Source organism: Argiope bruennichi, chromosome 11 (assembly GCF_947563725.1).
Source record: "Argiope bruennichi chromosome 11, qqArgBrue1.1, whole genome shotgun sequence".
NCBI classification, from domain to species: domain Eukaryota; kingdom Metazoa; phylum Arthropoda; class Arachnida; order Araneae; family Araneidae; genus Argiope; species Argiope bruennichi.
The window spans coordinates 21,709,863-21,730,030 of NC_079161.1; the positions used below are offsets into that span (position 1 = coordinate 21,709,863).

General features: G+C 29.6%; 1 protein-coding gene across 1 annotated transcript in view; it reads right to left on the reverse strand.

The window, feature by feature from the left end:
• LOC129957468 (uncharacterized) overlaps positions 1 to 2,223 on the reverse strand; it is a 57,960-nt gene extending 55,737 nt beyond the window's left edge. Inside the window, exon 1 of the mRNA XM_056069783.1 lies at positions 1,537 to 2,223. Within this exon, the coding sequence (XP_055925758.1) occupies positions 1,537 to 1,608 (72 nt within the window). The 5' untranslated portion in view covers positions 1,609 to 2,223. The remainder of the gene's footprint in view (positions 1 to 1,536) is intronic.
• Positions 2,224 to 20,168: the final 17,945 nt, after the last annotated feature.

Here is a 20,168-nt window from a genome sequence, read left to right on the forward strand (position 1 = left end):
GTTAGGTACATGAAACTTGATATATAATCTTTACATCAATTTTTTAGATTTCTATTAAAATTTCAGCAAATTCCATTCAGAGGAAATCTGTCTGTTTGACTGTTTAAATACAAATTAACATATTAATAACAAAATGAAAAGAGTTAAATAGATAAATCGTAATACATATATTTAATATCTATAGTGTAGACATATCACATTTTGAGCCAAATTCAACAAAGAATTGGCTGTCCGTTGGTCTGTACTTTCAGAAACTTGAAAACATGGTAAAAAGGCAATGACAAATATATCAAACTCAGCATAAGATTTCATGACTGTTAGAGAAATTTTGTGTTAATTTTTGCTTTTATTGTTTCTACAAAGTGCGTCAAATGAAGATTCTATTTTCGGATACTTTTAACCGCATGTCAGAAATTAATCGCCGGAACACTCGCCAAAGATTCACGTGATACATTGAGTAAAAATGCTAAATTTACGCCAAAGGTTAATATTCCGTGTACGCCAATGGCATAGAAAGGCGTTCTCAAAGATAACACATATTATTAGAGAGTTTGTGAAAAAATTTTGGTGAGACTTCTCCCGCTGGTTTCCATAGAAATTTCGAGGAGCGCTGTTTTCTTATGCATATTATATTAATGACTTACTTCTCGTTGGTGAAGGTTTATTTATTAACGTCTCATACTTTAAGTTCTGAGTATAGATGCTCAAAGCAAATAAAAATTGTTATTTGGAATTAAATCTTTTTTATTTTGAATTTTTAAGAAATTATGTATTATGAAATTTGAATTTGTTGCTTTAGAGTTTTCATGAAAAGAAATTGTTGGTTCCATCGCTCAAAGAACTATTATAAATTATTTACATAAAGTTTTATTATTTATTTCAAGTCTAAAAAACAGTCTTTTGTATTTTCTTTAATATAAATTGAGCATATATTACTATTAATATTTCGAATTATTTCTATCAAAATATTAAATTTAAAATCTTTATCAAAAAATAACTCATTTAATTATATTTTTTGACAGTTAAGTATTAGCAATAATTTATATCATATTAATATTATTTAGATTTATTTTTTATATATTTAAATCATTCAGTTTTAAATTTACAATATTCTGTAATATAAATTTTTATATATTTAAATCTTTCAATTTTAAATTTACAATATTCTGCTAGTGGATTGAATATGAGTTTTCCAAATGAAATTGTTGAAAATTATTCGTTTTTTTTAATAATAATCTTTAAAATAAAACCAAAAACAATTATTAGAAATAACGATCATTTTATGTATAAACAATATAATTCTATCACATTTTCATATACAACGATTTTATAAAATAGTTTTAATATTCAGAACTGATTAATTTATTTCTTATTCTAAACAAAAATGTGTTAACTTATTCGTAATAAGAGGTATATCACTACACACTTCTTATTTTTCTTCCAAATATTTTTCAAAATAAATCTGTAACTTTATTTTTCCAAAATAAATACTTTTCAAATAAATCTAGCTTAATAAAATAAACTTTGTTTACTTACCAAAAGGAATCCTTGAGTAAAAAATATAAATAAAACCATAAATGGCATTTTGAAATTAGAATACTGGAGCATTTTGCTGTTGTCTTTGAATGTCTGTTGAGTTGTCTGAAAGAATTCGGTAAAATGTGTATTTCCTTAAATTTCGGTAGCTATCCCAGTCGGCTTTCAAAACACTCGCTGGACTACCTACACAGAAGTAAATAAATTCGAGTGTCAATGGCAAGTATTGACCGCAAAAGAGAACATGACAACATGCATGTCACGTTTTAAACAAGTAAATCGCTCCAGGACAAAAATTTGGCTTCTTTTTTCGCACACATTCTTTTGAGCTGAACACTTTTCCCTATCGTATAAAATGCTCTAGAAGCAACAGATATAAAAATCTTCAGACAACTTGTGTTTATTACATGAGCATAAGCTAAATGACGGCCGGAAAATCTTGAGAGAAGTAGATAGGAATCGACGAAATATTTATTACATAACTTGATAACTTGCCGCCGAGAAAATCGAGAGTTTAAAGAGATAGAGTGCAAGATAGCTTCCGCGACTGGATCGTCCGCATTTCATTTTGTTTTTGCAAACCAGTATTCCGAAGAGCGAAACATCTCTCATAAATGAATGAACCGGTTGCCAGCTGCGAAATGTTTATATTTTTTTAAAAACAGAATAATCGTCTGCACGCTCTAATATTTTTCTGCAATTATTTTCATCACAAACCTACTGTGAACGGAATGCAGTCGAAATTGGTGCTGAAATAATAAGCTCGCTCTTTGCAGACATACAAATACGAAGGAGGATTTTCAAGGTTGAGAAAACATGACGAAATCTTTATAAATACTTGTTCGCAGCTTAAAATGCAATAAATAAACAATAAAATAGGTCTACCATTTTCAAAATTTATTCCACTAAAAATATCATTGGTTGAAATTCTTATACAGATTTTGGAATAAAAATAAAATCAGAAATGTTCTTTAAATGTGTTCATATGAGTTTTACAGAAAGTGGCAGAAAATAATCAAAATGTTTAAAAATCAATGTAAATAACTGAATTTTGATGACAATATATATTTTTATTGCCATATATTTTCAAGGTTGAGAAAACATGAAGAAATCCTTATAAATACTTGTTCGCAGCTTAAAATGCAATAAATAAACAATAAAATAGGTCTACCATTTTCAAAATTTATTCCACTAAAAATATCATTGATTGAAATTCTTATACAGATTTGGAATAAAAATAAAATCAGAAATGTTCTTTAAATGTGTTCGTATGAGTTTTACAGGACGTGGCAGAAAAAAATCAAAATGTTTAAAAAAATGTAAATAACTAAATTTTAATCACGATATATATTTTTATTGCCATATATTTTTAAACGCCATATATTGCTATCTGTTTTAATTATCATATCAGGAGCAAAATTAATCTCACATCTTCTTTGCCTATATTAAATAATGGGATTCATTGTTTTTTTTTTTTTTTTTTGCATTGCAGAATAATCTTTTAATCCTTAACTACTACTAAGTAACTAATTTGAGTTAAGTGCATAATTATTCTTTGTACGTTAGGTTGAAAAGAAATTAAATTCGTGCATTTAAAATGCTGGGTTAATTTATTATATTTACTCTCCAATTTTATCTAAGGATGATATATTAGATTTTTATAAGGTATAAATCGACAGTGGTATGATACGTAAGAAACCCGTTATAATAAAAAGCAGAAATTCTCTTTAAAAAATTGATTGTCTAATAATAAAAGATGTACAAAAAAAATAACTTAAAAAATGGATTTCGAAACTCTATTCCAAAACACAGTAACATTATAATGTTATTGCTTTTCATCTGGCTTGATTGCAAGCCGTTGCATTCTAAGAATAACGATATTTAAATCAGTCAGTTTGAAAAAAGGATGCTAATCTGGTAACAGTTATCATTGTAAAAAAATTGTTACAACGTCTGCGTTTTAATAATGCATTTCACCAGAGTTTCGAAGTTATGTTTTATATTCTTAAAATTAAATCGAAATTGCACAGAATGAGAGATAATTTTATTAAATTTACAGTAAAAGTTCTCAATAATTTTTGAAAAATGAGTATTTTACAATCTAATTTCATTTATTTTTTAATTAAAAGCTATACTGTGTAAACCAACTCTAAATTATATTGACTACTAAAAATTACAATAATGAATCAATAAAAATCTATTTCATCAACCGTGGTATAAACACTTTTGAAAAAAAAATTGATTGCACAGAAGTTGATATTGCTACAAAGTTAAATAGAGAGAGAGAGACTGATATATAGACTGATTCAAATATCTTACACTATTTAGACTGCTTAATTATGTTTTTAATGAGCATTATTAAAGATATACGAAGACCAATACTGATAGATGTTGTAATTCTGAAACATGATCAAATGGAGGAAAAAAGTATATTAATTTCTGCACCATTTTCTAAACTACGTACCACATCATAGTGAAAACGACTGAGTGCATTGAGCTTTTGTTATCTAAAAATTTTCCTTATAATCAGTAAATAAAAAGAATTCACAACTTATCTTTTTTTTTAAGAATAAAGAAAAAGAAGTATTTTCACTATGAAGAAATGACTTTAAAAATAACAGCTTACTTTTTCGTATATCTCATGAATAAAGCGTATTTTGAATTTAGATTTCTATTATAACGAAAATAACGTAAACATTTTGGACTCTTCCCTTTAACCAAATTAATTTTAAATTTAATGTAGATTTCCGATTTTTGTGTCAGTAATACAAACAAAATTTCATTTATATTGCCTGTTAAGTTTTTCAATTAATGTATTTCTATTTACAAAAATAATTACATTATGAAATTATTTGCTCTTAAAAGGATTTGGTTCAAAATTTGACGCAAATTTGTAATTTTAGTAATAAATGAGCTACAGTATTTAAATATAGAAAAACTTACCTTCAAATAATCACTCCAAAACTCAACTAGAATCTCCAGTCTTAATATAAAGACCGTTTACCATATTTCATCCAGCTAGTTTGCATCATTTTTAGTAATGACGGATGGATTTAAATATAGAAAAACTTCCCCTCAAATAATTAATCTAAAATTAAACTAGAATCTCCAGTCTTTATATAAAGATCGCTTACCATATTTCACCCAGATAGTTTGCATCATTTTTAGTAATTATGGAGAGAAATAAACAGGCAGACAAAATTTCAAGAAATAGAAGTTTTGGTTGAGATTTTGATTACATGTTTTATTTGTTTCTCTCAATTTCCTTGTTTACTTAAACAGGCCAGCACTTCCTTTTTGTCTGTCCGTCTCTGCATTCCTTGAATATATAGCATGGATTGAGTAATGCAAAATGGCGGCTCGTCCAGAAATTAACAGTACAGCAAAAATATCTATAAAAAAGCAACTTTAAATCAATGGGAGTAGTCTTCCCAAAACTTTCTCGCATACTCTCTAATAGCCTTGTGATGCCAGAGAACGCCTTGCATGGTATTGGTATCCACTAGTTAAGAAATATTAACTTTTGGCATGAATTTAGCATTTACACTGCATTTCTCGTGTCATCCTTGGCGAGCTTTTTGATGATTAATCCTTGGTGTGCGGTTAATAGAATCCGAAAACCGAATTTCTGTTTTAGACACGTTATCCCAACCGATTTAAATAAAAATTCGACACAAAACTGCCCTTTTACTCATAAATTCTCATACCTAATTTCATATATTTAAGTCATAGCGTTTTTGAGGTATCGAGTTAAGAGATTTCTGAAAATAGACCGACAGACTGTTAATCCGTTGTTGGTTTTGACTCAAAGTTTGATAGGTGTTTACGCTATAAATGTTAAATCTATGTACCGAATTTTATCTATCTAGCTTTGTAATTATCGTATTTAATTCGAACAACCGGACTGATAGACGGACTTTTTCTGAACAGATTTTACTCAAAATTTGATAGAAATCTGACAATTTGGTGTGAAGACCATATACCAAATTTCAGTAGTTTAGCTCAAAGTGATTTTGAAGAGCAGTTTCGTCAGCAGAAGCTTATGTGAAAAATGAAGTAATGATTCAGCAAAGTAACTCAACTCCCCTCCCCCAACACACTTCAGCCACTCCTAACTATTAATCGTTTTTACAATTAATAGTTAATAATAATTAATGCTTGTTTATAAAAATATTGAGCTAATGGATAATTATCTATGTGGCGGGGTATTTTTTTTTCCGAAGATTCATTTCTAACATAAAAATGATAACAACTGATTTCCATTATTTCAAAAGGAAATGAATATCCAATAACCCATGCAAGTTTCTTTCCAGACAGCAATTATCGAAACCAAAATTCATAAACGGCTAATGAGAATTTGATGGGAAAAAAAGAAAGAAAACTGAGAAAACGATGGCGAACTTTGAGTGGAAGTTAAAAAAAAAATGTGGCTTTTCTAGCTGGGATTATTTTGATAGCAGCTCCTGCTTCTCTAATTTCAAGGAAAGAAACAATAGCTTTTCTTCTCCAAAATCAATCAATAACACTCTGTGCATAGTAGGCTTTCATGAGCTACTTATTCTCAGACCAGTCTCGACTGACATTTCTGTTGTTAGTTGATTTATTTCCTGTGTCATGAAACCAACATTTCAGAACTAGAATGAGAGAAAAAAAAATTCCCACTCCCCCCCCCCAAAAAAAAAACATGTTTCCCTGAAATTTTCTCGCATGCTTTCTAATAAAGATGCTATACCAGAAAACATCTTGCATTGCAGCGGACTTACAAACGTTTCGAAATATTGGCGCCTTGGCGTGAATTCATCGTTTTTACTGAATATATAGGATCGGATTTTGCTGTACAGATAGAAATCTACAAATTTGATATGAAAACCATATACCGAATTTCATCCAACCAGCATCATCAAAGCATTTTAAGTTATCTTTCTCATATATAGACAAACATAATTCAAATCATTGAAAATGGTCTTCCCAAAACTTTCTCGCATACTCTCTATTAACCCTTTAAAGGGACATTTTTTTTCCAGTCATATTATGTTAAAATATTTTTAGGCTTGAAATTAGAATAAGAAAAGGGATTCATTTAGCTTATTAGATAAATTTAATTTGATGAATTAATTAATTTGGTTAATTAATAATTAAGTAACAAATCAAGACACATCATTTTGTCTGAGATAAAGAACTGAAGCATCTAAGTTTCTGACTTACTAAAAAAATGTGTCAGAACTTATGCCAACCTACATAATTTCATACAAAGATTGATAAATTTGGTGGGGAGCATACTTCCCAAGGCCCTAGAAAGGGTTAAAATATCATTCCCCACCCCCAACACGCAAAAAATTGTGGATCTTGGGTAAGGCAAAGAAAGGTTTGGAAGCTATTGGCATACAATAGTTACGAACTAAGAATTTAACATTTTTACTGAATTTATCGTGTGATTTACTAAATTTATCTTGATGATTTTTCGGATTTCATTCCAAATTTGTTAGATGTCTGCGCATTAAATATTAAAGCGGAAAATCAAATTTTATCCATCTAGCTCTCTTCGTAGTATGGTTACTTTGTTTTGTATTTATGATGTTGTTGTTATTATTGTATTTATTTATGTATTTGCATTTATTATGTTGTTATCATTATTGTATTTATTTTATGTATTTGTATTTATTATGTTGTTATTATTGTATTTATTTTATGTATTTGTATTTATGATGTTGTTATTATTATCGTATTTATTTTATGTATTTGTATTTATGATGTTGTTATTATTATTGTATTTATTTTATGTATTTGTATTTATGATGTTGTTATTATTATTGTATTTATTTTATGTATTTGTATATATTATGTTGTATTTGTTATGTTATTTATTATGTTTTGTATTTATTATTATTATATTAGGACAACCGGGCAGACAGACTTCTGAATCAATTTCTCTCAAAATTTGACAGACAGCTACAAATAAAATGCAGTCTAATATCAAATTTACATCAGAAACCGTATATCTAATTACATCCGTCCAGCTTCTAGCATTTTTGAGTTTTTTTCTTTCTGAGAAAGACATACATAATGCCAAAGATGCGTTTTTCGAACATGAAGAAGAGGTTTAAAACATGGAGATTCGTCAAAATCTAGCGATCGAATTTTTTGGAAATACTTTTTATACTTCTTAAATGAAAATTAATTCCTTTTTCAGTTTTAGGGAATGTCTGAAACGTAATGACTCCTCAAAATACCGATGCCGATTTTTTTTTTTTTTTTTCCTATTACAGTTTGGCACAGTTACAGTTTCTTCCCGTTTTGTTTGTTTGCTTTAAGATAAGAGAAAGTAAAAACCGTAAACGAAGCAAGAAGCCTTGAAACATTCTTTTCCTTTTAATTTTTATTCTGAAACATTTCCTTTTCCTGGTGGATTGAAGAATAAACCAGTTTTTATTGTATTTTATGATATTAGACATTTGATTCAGAGAACAATCAGAACAGAATGCAAAACGAATATATTTTTTTTAAATATGAAAACGTAAATATTTTTTAATCTATTATGAGTGCTTCCTGTATTGAATTTTTTTTTTCTAATTCATGGATGGGCGACTGTATTGGAAGTAATGTGTAATATTAAATTGAAGAAATTTTGTGCAGTTTTTTTCTTTATCTAATAAAATTCCTCACAATACTATATTTATATTTATTAAATTCGTCTACTATAACGTACTAATCGCGTTTGATGATCGGTTGGTTCGCCGGAGATATTGTTTATCTCTAATTGCAGTTAAATCATTTAGATATAATTTCATATTCATGATACCAAGAAATATCCAGATATTAAAGATGTATTATTTTAATTGTCTTACAAACTCTCTGTTCTTTGAGTACGTGACACTTCTTAATGGAGATCAGTTGCATGATATCATGACACAATTAAAAATATAAATGTGTGACTCGTTTATTAAATTATTATAACTTCATTTTTTATCCGTCTCTTAATCTACTCAAATATTACGGACACCTTGTTCTTTAGCTTTCAACAAGGGAAAATAAATCATGCGATTAATTTAATGAAGTGATGAAAACGTTTGAATTTAAGAAAAACAATGCAATCTATTGGAAATTCGGCAAAACAAAAGTATTTTTTTAAAATTGTCATAATTAAGAAAAACTCGTTCGGCTATTAAATTGGTATTATAAAAAAGACGTTTTTAGAACATTTTAAATTAGTGTAAAATTCATTTTTGCGCAATAAAATTTTCAGAAATTATCACGATAAAACTCCAAAATTCAGCAACATTTTTATCTAACTAAACTTCTGAATAAAATTTCAAAAAAAGAAAAAAATGCTTCGCGATGCATATTTCAAACATTTCAAAATGTACATGCTCTAAGTTTGGCAATCGTATGCCAAACGATTTAGCCTTTAGAATGTAAACATGCACATATTCTCCTTTTTTATTAATAGAGATTAGAAAACTATCGGATACAAATTAATAATTCTGAAACTAATCTTAAAATTTTACATAGACAAAAGTAAAAATGTTCGACTTTAAATAGTGCATGAGAAATTAATCTTTGAAATCCAAAATAAGATCAGTCAAGTGTATGACTATCTAATGCTAATTATTAATTCCAATAAATCTAATTTTATTTTATTCGTTTGAATTTATAGTTTAAATATGAATTTGAATGTGATTTATTTATTTATTTTTTGATTTTTAACGAGCTTTAATGTCATAATAATAAGTTACGATGACTGCCATCAATAATCCGTGAGAAATAACTGTTTATCATTTATAAAAAAACATTTTTTATATATTAATTATCATTTTTGTTTATGCAGTGAAGTTCAATAATTAAAAGAATTTCTGCTTTCGGTCGATTACCTCCAGAGATAGTAGATATACTAGCCGCCTACCAGTTTGTTCGCCAGAATATCAGCTTTTTAGACTGTTAAAGAATTAATATGGAATCCTGAGAGCATGATATTGCTTTGTTAGAGGGTTTTGAAGCTCGAAATCGCGTAGGCAATGAATGAAGCATAAATGGCAATTTTCATCATCATCTTTTAATCGCATATTTTTTTAAAATTTCACCTCGTTATTTGATGCTCCTGAAAAAATAATTGAATCAGTATACTATGAATAATTGTGGGCACAAATTAAAAAGTTTATACTCAATGAAATAAAAGCGGAAATGGAAATCCTCCTTCAGAGTTAATATGCCCCCCCCCCCAATTTTTTTTTCAATGTTAATTGCAATATTCACAAAAGCAAGTAATTGAGAGTTATAATGAATAAGTTTTGAATTTTGTCACAGCAATGAAACCCAGATTGTGTGCCAAATTATAGTAAAAAAACCGTACACAAATGAAACTGACATTATTAAAAAAGTAATTTTTTTTAATTTTAAGATAATATGAAAAATATTTTTGGAAGATATAAATATTAACTTCTATCGGCCAAATCATAGCGATTATATACCTAGTGATGGTTAAGCCTATATTTAGCGTTCGATTAAACATTGTTTGACACTTATTTCTACAACTATGAACTCTTTTTACTTTCTCGTATACGCTAGTATAGATAAAGAATAGTAATCACGAAATCAAAAAAATTTAAACTCGAAATTATGAGGAATTTTAATAATCGAAGTTTTATTAAGAATCCGACAGTTATATAAGAAAAAATGATTTTCATAACCTCTTATTTTGCTATTCCTTGATATTTCCTTGCTTGTATAGGTGAGTGACTATTTGCATATTTTTACTTACTCGTATACATAGTATAAAGAAAATATAGAAAACGTCAAAAAATTTATAGAAATTTTCCAGATTCTTCACGTTTTAGATCACACTTGAGTTCGAAAAACACATTTTTGTGAAAATGTCTTTAGGATCAAGTTACACTCAAAATATTAAAGAAATTTTTAGCAATCATTCATCCCGACGAACCAACTGGTCCCCAAAGGCGGCAGGTTGATAATAAAGATGAATATGTGCGCGTCACCGTTTTTCCGCCATAACTTCTGAAACTATTACAGCGAAAACATGAGTCTCATTTTATTATACATATATGAATTATTTAATTATACATTTATTACACATCATGTATGTGAAAAATAGGATCAGGGGATTGAGTAAAATTTTAAATACTTGCATATACTTATCTCGAACGATTTGAAAATTAGCTATTAGGATTAGGGTGAACCTCTGTATAACTTAATTAAAACATGTATATGATGAAGAGCGATGATCGGTAAAAATATTTCACCTTAGTGAATTTTAAATATGAATGCCTAATGTCTTTTTCTTTAATTTCCAGATTTTTACTGTCATTTCGAGGACAAACTTTTTTTACTAATTTTGTTTAAATTAATAATGTTAAATAGTATTTTCAATGCTATATAATTCTAAAGTGTTCTATAAATCAAATGAAGAATTAAATAAAAGGAAATGAACACAAATAACTCTTTCGTAAAATTTCGAACGTCATTTTTTTTTTTTTTTTTTTTTTTTTGTGCTGCTATAAACGTTGAGAAGAAGTAGCAGGTAAAACTAGCCAGTGGATTTCTTTTTCCACAGTTTGGAATCCTTGAAAACAATGCTCCTAGAAATCCTTGAAATTACTTACTAAACTCATATTTCAAAACTCAATTCGCTGTTTAATAAATGTTTTTCCTATTAAATAAAAAAAAATGTGGCACAAGGACATAAAAAGAATCCAAATTTTTCACTATTGTTCGATGAATTAAATTGGATTCCAACGATATTGTCTTATATCGATATGTTGAGATGCGATATACATTAAGGTTTGGAACACTTTGAAAGATCTTAACACACACTGTTTGGTTACACTTTGGAAGATCTTAACAAAATTTGGCTAACATATTTCTTAAGACATAAACTGATAAACTAAAGCAGGATTTCTTAAACTTTTCCCATTCATTCAAACAGAAAAAAACCAGCAGGTGAGATCTTTCCAAAACTTTCTCGCATACTTTCTAATAAAGGTGTTATCTCAGAGAACACCTTGTTGAGCCCTGGCGTGCAATAGTTATAAAATATTTACCTTTGACGTGAATTTAGCATTTTCACTAAATCCATAGTGTCAACCTTGGCGAGATATTTTGCGAATAATCCCTTAAAAAATCGAATTTGTGCTTTAGATGCGTTTTTCGCAACCCATTTAAAACCAAAATGTGATACAGAACAACGATTGTAGTCACAAAACCACATATCAGATTTCATATTGTTACGAATCTGCGATGCGGCTTTCCAGCATAGTTGGTTCCATGGGAGGTCCCAGAGATTGGCGACAAGCTTGGCGACCATTTGGCGACTTGGCGACGAATTTGGCGCCAACATATATTATACCCGAAACATCGAGAATTTTCCCGAGCCGTCCAGTAGGAACGGAGATACGCCTCGAACGTCCCTGATTGGTTGAGAGGCTTCTAGCCCCGCCTCCTGAGACCTATAAAAGGAAGCACCCGGAGCTGCCTGGCAGTGGTGAATTGAGTCGTGGACCAGGGGAGTCGAAGAGTAGTCGGAAGCGACGGTGAAGAACTCGTCTTCCAGGGACTAGCGGAGCAGCGACGGAGTAGAGCTGCTGTGTATACTGTTGTATGCTGCACGTCTCAGCTGAAGATAATCGCCTTGTGTGCTGTATATAGTTGTCGTCTTTGTGTTGTCCTGTGTGTCTTCGTGTAAATAAACACCGTTGTTTCATTTTGTACTGCCGCCTGCTGATTGAGTGTTCTCCACACCATATAACTCCCACTATCCAAACGAACCCCGGAAATTTCGTAACAATATATTTAAGTCACTGCGGTTTTGTGTTATCGTGTTTACATGCTTCTGAAAGTACAGACCGACAGATGGCCAACCACTTGTTGGATTTGCCTCAAAATTTAATACGTATCTACACTATAGATGTTAATTCTGTCTATCGAATTCTCTCTACCTAGCTCTCTTCGTTTTTAGTTATAGTTTTAACTTATACCCAGACAGTTGGACAGACAGATTTCCTCTGAACGGATTTTGCTCAGCATTTGATAGAAACCTACAAATTTGTTATGATGACCATATGCCGAATTTCATCTGTCTAGTTCAAAACGTTTTTGAGTTATCTTTGTCACATACAGGTAGACAGACGGACATTTTCCAAAAATGTATTTTTCGAACTCTGATAGGTCTTAAACATGGAAATCCTTCAAAATCTCAAGTTCCATTTTTTTTTTTTTTTGACGATTACAATACTTTCTCTACGTAGGAGACGGACTGCTTACTACGTACACGAAAAAGTAAAAAAATAACAATTTCTTGTAAAAATTTCTTTCCTCTCTCATAACTGACAATGAAAATAAACAATTTCATGTCGGCCAGCCAGAAAGCGAAAGTAAATTCCATTTCCCCCCCCCAGATAAAAAGAAAAATTTACCCCTCCCCCCCATCTTTTCTTTGCTCAAAATTAGTGCTTTATCTACGCTTATAGGTAAGAAATATAAAACACAAAAACTTTTACATCGTGAAGTTTTTATATCCATCCCCTTAAGAATTTTTCAGATAAACAGCTGTAATCAATTTCTAATCTAAAAATTTTGGGCCACAAATATTTTTAGCTTCAAATTTGAAGCAATTCTGCAAACCAACTATAAAAAGTCTTTTCTGCTGGTGCTTTATTACCAAAAGTTTAACGAAGCGATTCTATGCATTCTTGTTGAGTGAGGCCTTTCTTAAAATCATAAAAAATCATCCAACGGAAACCTTTACGAGTTATTTCCAATTTTTTCCCACACTTGCTTCTTTTAAACACTCACTGTAAACAAAATAAGCAGACGATTTATAAAATGCCATTAATCCAAGATTAAAAAAAAAAAAAAAAAGTGAATTTTACAAATATCCTGAAGACAAATTTCAGTAGCGCCTTCTATTCGTCGTTCATAAAAACTTAAAAGGCAACCTTCGTACTGTAACTTTAATTTCTGATTTCACCTATAAGCTACACAGATAGCATACAAAAGTTCTTTCATTTTCAAAATCATACGATTAAATATTCAATTTCATTGCAATAGTGAAAAAAATTGTTAAAATTATGCAAAAGATTTTTTTTATTATTTTTCTTATATAATTCGGTAGTACTTAAAAGAAAATACTCATCAGAATAATTATTTGAAACACTAATTTAATGAATTTCTAAACAGAAAATTGATTATAGTGATTTTAAGGGGAAAATGGTAATGTTACTTTTCTACTATAGTTGAATATCTTTATTGTGAACTTTTTATTATCTTTAGTATGAACATAACGGTCACAATTTGTAATCATGTGACACAAGTCTAATGCGCCGTAACAGTTCGATTTTGAAATCTAGTACACATCCTCTATGAGAAAAGGTGTGATGTCATAAAAATAAGCGATTTTTATTAGTTGATATTTATAGTTATTACATGACTGAGCCGTCACGTAAATTATTTCTAGAACCAAATTCGTGCAGATAAAATAAATTAAACATGAGATTGGTAATATATAATTCTGAAAAAGCTTCCATTAAATAATAAACCATTAATATATTTCATTTCTAGACATATTAAAGCATTCTATAATTTATTTTGTTCAGTAAAGAATTATTATTCTTTCTTATAACAGATTTTACTATTTTTCCTATGTTATATATATATAGTTAAATAGAGAAAAAATAATTAATATATGTAATTTAATATATTTTGAAAGCGTATCCATTTATTTCAATATAATCCAATTATTTGCCAAAAAAAAAAGTTTCGTCTCATCAAATATTCTTTAAAACGCAGTAATAGATTAAAATATTTTCTAAAAAAAATATTTATATTAAAACCAAATTTTAGAGAATCAAATGCAATTTTACTCGAATTTAATGATAAATATTAGTATTCCATTCATTTTTTACAATGTTATTGCTACATTATTTATCGATATCATGATTCTGTTAGAAGTTCATTACAAAATGGTGGTACCATGGCAATAGTTAAGCCTGAATACACCGCTTTCATTTGACGATTGATTTTTGCAATAACCAATTCTAAAATTTGCAAAGAGAAATAAAAACAAAAAAAAGCTGTGAGTTTATAAATATTTAATCAGAAATTTTCAAAACGATCGTGACAAAAATGTCAGATTTTAATAAGAAAAGCAAAATTGAAAACAATATGCTATTGAAATACATAAAATCACAGACAGCAAATTGTTAGGCTTATTTAAATAAATTAAATCGATAAAGAAAATATTAGACAACCAGAAAAACCATTGAATTTTAGAGAAATAACTTACAATGGGGAAAGAAAAAAAAAAAAAGGTCGTAACAGTAAGAAGCTTGTTCTTTATGACGATGCTGACATTAGTTCGTCTGTTATTTTATCTATATTTAATGTTGCAAAAAATTTTCAGATATATTTAAATTATCCAAAAAAGCAAATGAATTTTATCGAATGCTAAGGTCTTTTTTTTATCTTGAATTTCTTTAATCCTTAGACAGTTGCTATCAATTGTAGCTCAACACAATTGCATACAAAAACCTTAAATAATCAATTATTTTTAAAAACAAAAAACTTTAATTCGGTTTTTGCATAATTTAGTGTGATGGCAAGTTGGTTTTCAATTTACCTCTTTCAAATTTCATAAAAATGAATGCAAGTGTTGAATGTATTAGAATTTATCTTTAAAAAAATATTCTCTAAGAATTGATTATTTTCACAATGAGTTGGATATTTCAAATAGCATATTCTGAAGTTTTATTGCTAATAAAAACTTACCATTAGACATATGCTTAAAAAGCTGAACTGAACTTATTTTCTGTTTAAATTCTGTTTTTAAAAAATTCTATCTATTTTTTGAATGTCTGAAAAATGAACTGTCTTTGTAAAAGTCATTTTTTTTTCTTGCTGGTGGTGAAAGATTGAAATATATTAACAAAATGCTTTACAACTGATAGCTGCTAGCCTTGTATGGGATGAAAAAAAAATCCGTCAAAGATGTTGATTAGTATTTAATTTCTTTTTAATTTTACCAAAATCAGCCTGACAACAAAATAATGCGGACAATGCAATACCACTCTAACAGTAGAAGAAACCACTTTCGACGGCGTTACACGTTGATATTTTATTTGCTTAGCTGCAGTATGGTGACAGGAATCTTCAGTAACAATCGAAAGAAAACATTTTGTCAAAAACTGCTATTTCTTTTCACCCATATAATAACTGTATTCCAAACTGTCGTTATCATACTACGGATTTCTTTGGATAATTCTTATTCACCATTAGAAATCGGCTCATCTATTTTGGGTATATTGATTGTAATTCATCGTTATTTTTTGTGCCGTTATTCATCAAGACTTGGTTTTGTTGCAAAACATTTGTCTAACCTTGTAATAAAAGAAGACAAACGCTTCGAAAAAGAAATTCTTTTATTATTGTGCTCTTGCATTTGTTTTGGCTTAATCATGTTGGCAGCTTCAACATGTGTGCACGTCTATTTAGCAAAGAATTTGAGGCACCAAAAGTATTCTATTGGATTGCTATTCAGTGATCCCAGCATATTTTTCCTGATTAATACTGCTTTAAGCATCATCCACATTCTCTTCTTTGCTATGCCAGTAAACACATTCTTGATATTTTTTATCTCAGTTTGCCATGACATTCAGCTGTTACTCCAGGAATACAAAACACTCATGATTTCTAAGACGTTTCCAGATTACCAATATTTGATAAAGAAATTCAATAATTTGAGAAATCTTGTGATCGATGTAGATAGTCAAATCAACTGTTTAGTCTTTTGGTCAGCTCTTGCAAATGTGTTCAGTCTATATTTTGCTATAGCTGGAATATTTGGCACAAAAAGTATATACATTGGATCAAATATATGTTTATTCATAATTGTCTTATTCGGCACCTGCTTTTTTTTCTTTATGTGCCTTTGGGCTGACAGAGTGTCAAGTTCTGCAGCTTCAATAGCTCGTGAAGCACAAATGCTCAAAGGGAACACTGACTCAACTGCAATGTGCATTCGATACATTCTTGCTGTTAATCAAGAAGTGCACATGACTGTTTGGGGCCTTTTCCCTCTGAAAAAAAATTTTGTACTTGCGTCTATGGGAACAATGGTTACTTATTCAGTACTGATTAAAGATATGACTAAGCAGTAACTTACATGTCCATCTTTATGTAGCTCTGGATTGACATAGTATCAAATTCTGCTCTTAGTCATCTCGTGTAATATTAACTCAATTGCAGCTTGCATCCACCAATGCTTGATGTTAACTAAGAAGTAAATTGTGAGGTGACAAAAGTCATAGAATGCCTTCTAATAACGTACTGGGCCCCTTTTTACATGGCGAAATGCAGCAACTCCACGTAGTATGGATTCAACATGTCGTTGGAACTCTGTTGCTAGAATATTGAACCATGTTTCCTCTATAGATATCCATAATTGCAAAAGTGCTGCTGGTGCAGGACTGATCTTATGGTTATGTCCCACAAATATTAAATGGGATTCATATCGGACGATCTAGGTAATCAAATCTTTTTCTGGAATCGTACAAAATGTGCTTCAAACCAATTGCGAACAATAATGGCCTGGTGATATTGCGTGTTGTCAACCATAAAAATTCCCATTCTAAATATATCAAATTTGGTATGGGATTTTGTGACTACAAGTGCAATTTTATGTCAAATCTTTGCTTCAATCGGTTGACAAAAACGTGTCTAAAACACAAATTCGATATTTGGATACTATTAACCGCATGAAATGAATTAATTGCCAAATAATTCGCCAAGGATGTCATGATAGATTCAGTAAAAATGCCATATTCACGCCAAAAGTTAATATTTCTTAATTATTGTACGCCATGCCATGAAAAGCGTTATCTGGCATGACACGTTTATTAGAGAGTGTATGCAAGAAAGTTTTGGTGAACCACACTGGCTAGTTTATTTCTAAAATTTGACTTTTCAGAGGTTACTTAGGGCTTTTTATAGCTATCATGACATTTTCATATACAATAAGAAATCACCAAAAAATTCCACCTCGATATTTTAATAAATCTTTTAACTTATACAACCCTGATACCCCCAAGAAAATCACATTTTTGGAAATATGTTTATTTATCCCTCTGCTTGCCTGTCTATATATATATATATATATATATATATATATATATATATATATATATATATATATATGATTGCGAACAAATTAACTCAAAAATACTCTGAAATAGAAAGCTGTAATTGGTATGTTATCTTTAGACAAAATTTCCAGTTTTGCATCAAATTTTTCAAGAAAGTCTAATTCCCTATGCATTTATGTATATGCGAACACAATAAATTAGAGCACAAAAAACTAGATAATTGCATGAATTGTTTTTAAAAAATATAGATATGCGTCATCAGAAAACTAAATGTGTATTTGGATTTTGGATCAAATCCGACAATGCGGTGATCATTTATCGACATGTATATTTGCTCAGAAGTGATGATGATGATGATGTCGTGTCCGCGTTACCACGGAAAGGGGGTGAGGGTAAAGACCTCTGAGCACCCGAGGGCAGAAGTTTGACTTCTAGCTCATATGAAGACAAAACTCACACATTCGCTTGCACAACCCCTTTTTACAGGGGGGCACATTCACACACCTCACAGAAAGAACGCAGATGAAGAACAATCATGCCCGAAACGGGATTCGAACCCGGGACGCCCTGATCAAGGGGAAGATGCGCTACCCCTATGCCAGAACGACGGCATTTGCTCAGAAGTGAAAGCAATAAGTGAAAAACGCAAAGAGCCAAATGGATGAAATTTTGCTTGTTGTTGTTGTAAATGATCATTGAAAACTGAACTCAGTCGGTTGAAAAAAAGGACTCAAATTCCATATTCAAATCACTTTTTTTTTTTTTTTTTCCGATATCGGAACGGAAAACGAAACAAGATATACTGTATCTTTACAAGAGGAAATCAAGAAGAGCCATTTCTCTTATAGAATCTTTGAGCAGAAGTATACCCAAAAATTAATTTTTGGAAGGGTCCGTCCGTCACCATTTTAATAATGAAGCGATTTCAATGTTTAGTCAGTTAACTGTTTCGACCACTTCGGAAAATACGTATCTAAATTGTCATAAACATATATATATTATATAAATATAATAATTGTCATTGAATAAATTCCTCATAACGCAAAATGTACTTTTTCCATGACGATTACACTAGTCAAAAACAATTAACTGGTTAAAAATGACGCTTGGTAAAAACTAAAAAATATGCAAGAATTTGTATAATTTTCATCAAATTATAAAAATAAAAACCATTTTAGAAGAACAATAATACCATAAGAACCATATGAATAAGTCGGAATAAATAACAATACCATAAGAACAAGCGTTTTTACTAGTCAGAATTGATGGAATCCAACACTGAAAAATTGATAAGAATCATTTAATGATTTAAAAAACTATCGTCATATTGAAAAATTCTTAAAATAAATATTCTAGTGCAATGAAACGAGAAATTCTATATTTATTAGTTTTTACAAAGCTAGTTAATTATTCTCTGTTTGTTACAGAAAAATATCTAAGACTTCTTCACATACAAATTTTTTATACACTTGATTCTAAGAATTATAAAATATTAGAATTTTATTAACTCATTTTCATGTGTAATTGGTACGGTTCTTATGTTTCATTACGTTCGCTTTCTTATTAAAAAAAATTATATGCATCAAAAATCTGTCAATGATATCGTGTTCAAAATTGGATACCGAGTGGTCTGGATTCAATATAGCTAAATATAAACGACTTTTCCTCAAGATTATAAAATAAACCAACTGGAGTGGTCTTTTCAAATTTTTATATAAATGTATATTCAAGTAGTTAACATTATTGCCTTAAACAAGGGAGGTCAATGTTTGCAATATTAGTGATACAAACTTTTCGTACTTTGAAGACAAAAATAAAGATTTTCATGAAGGTAATCTATTAGTACAATATATAATAAAGATATTTCCACGACGTTCTGAATAGCGGCCAATATTGTGAAGATTTCGTAACAATGTTTCTGGCCATTTGGCGCCAATAAGGAACCAAGTGGCATTACCCACGCGGAAAAAGGTAGTTCTCCAATCAAGACGACTACCATTCATATTCAGAACCTGAAGGCTGCCACTTTGGGATGATTTAACTCCACAAAGGTCTGATAAGCATTCTTTCCTTACAACAATTATTTTCCGTTAATAATTTAAATTTTTTTAAGTACCATTTTATTTCAAAATTTCAGTATATCATCCTTATTTCGCCAAAATCAGAGCCGACTATAATATTCAAAATAACGAAAAGGGCTTTTAATTTTGAAAATAAACAATGCATAATGTTATGGTTTTCCTGCGCATGGGCGAACATATTGGATTGCCGATATTGTCAATTCAAATCCATCTTAAGGGGGAAAAAAACAACAATGAAATACAGAAAAGTATATTTTAAAATGCTTTATTCTTTATACTTCTTGCTTCGAATATGAGAAATAAGTTTAATAATAAATTTAAAAAAAAAAAAACACTGAAAATAAAATTTTAATTATTTTTAACTTTTTAGTCCTAGATTTATTATTCATTATAATAAATATGTTGA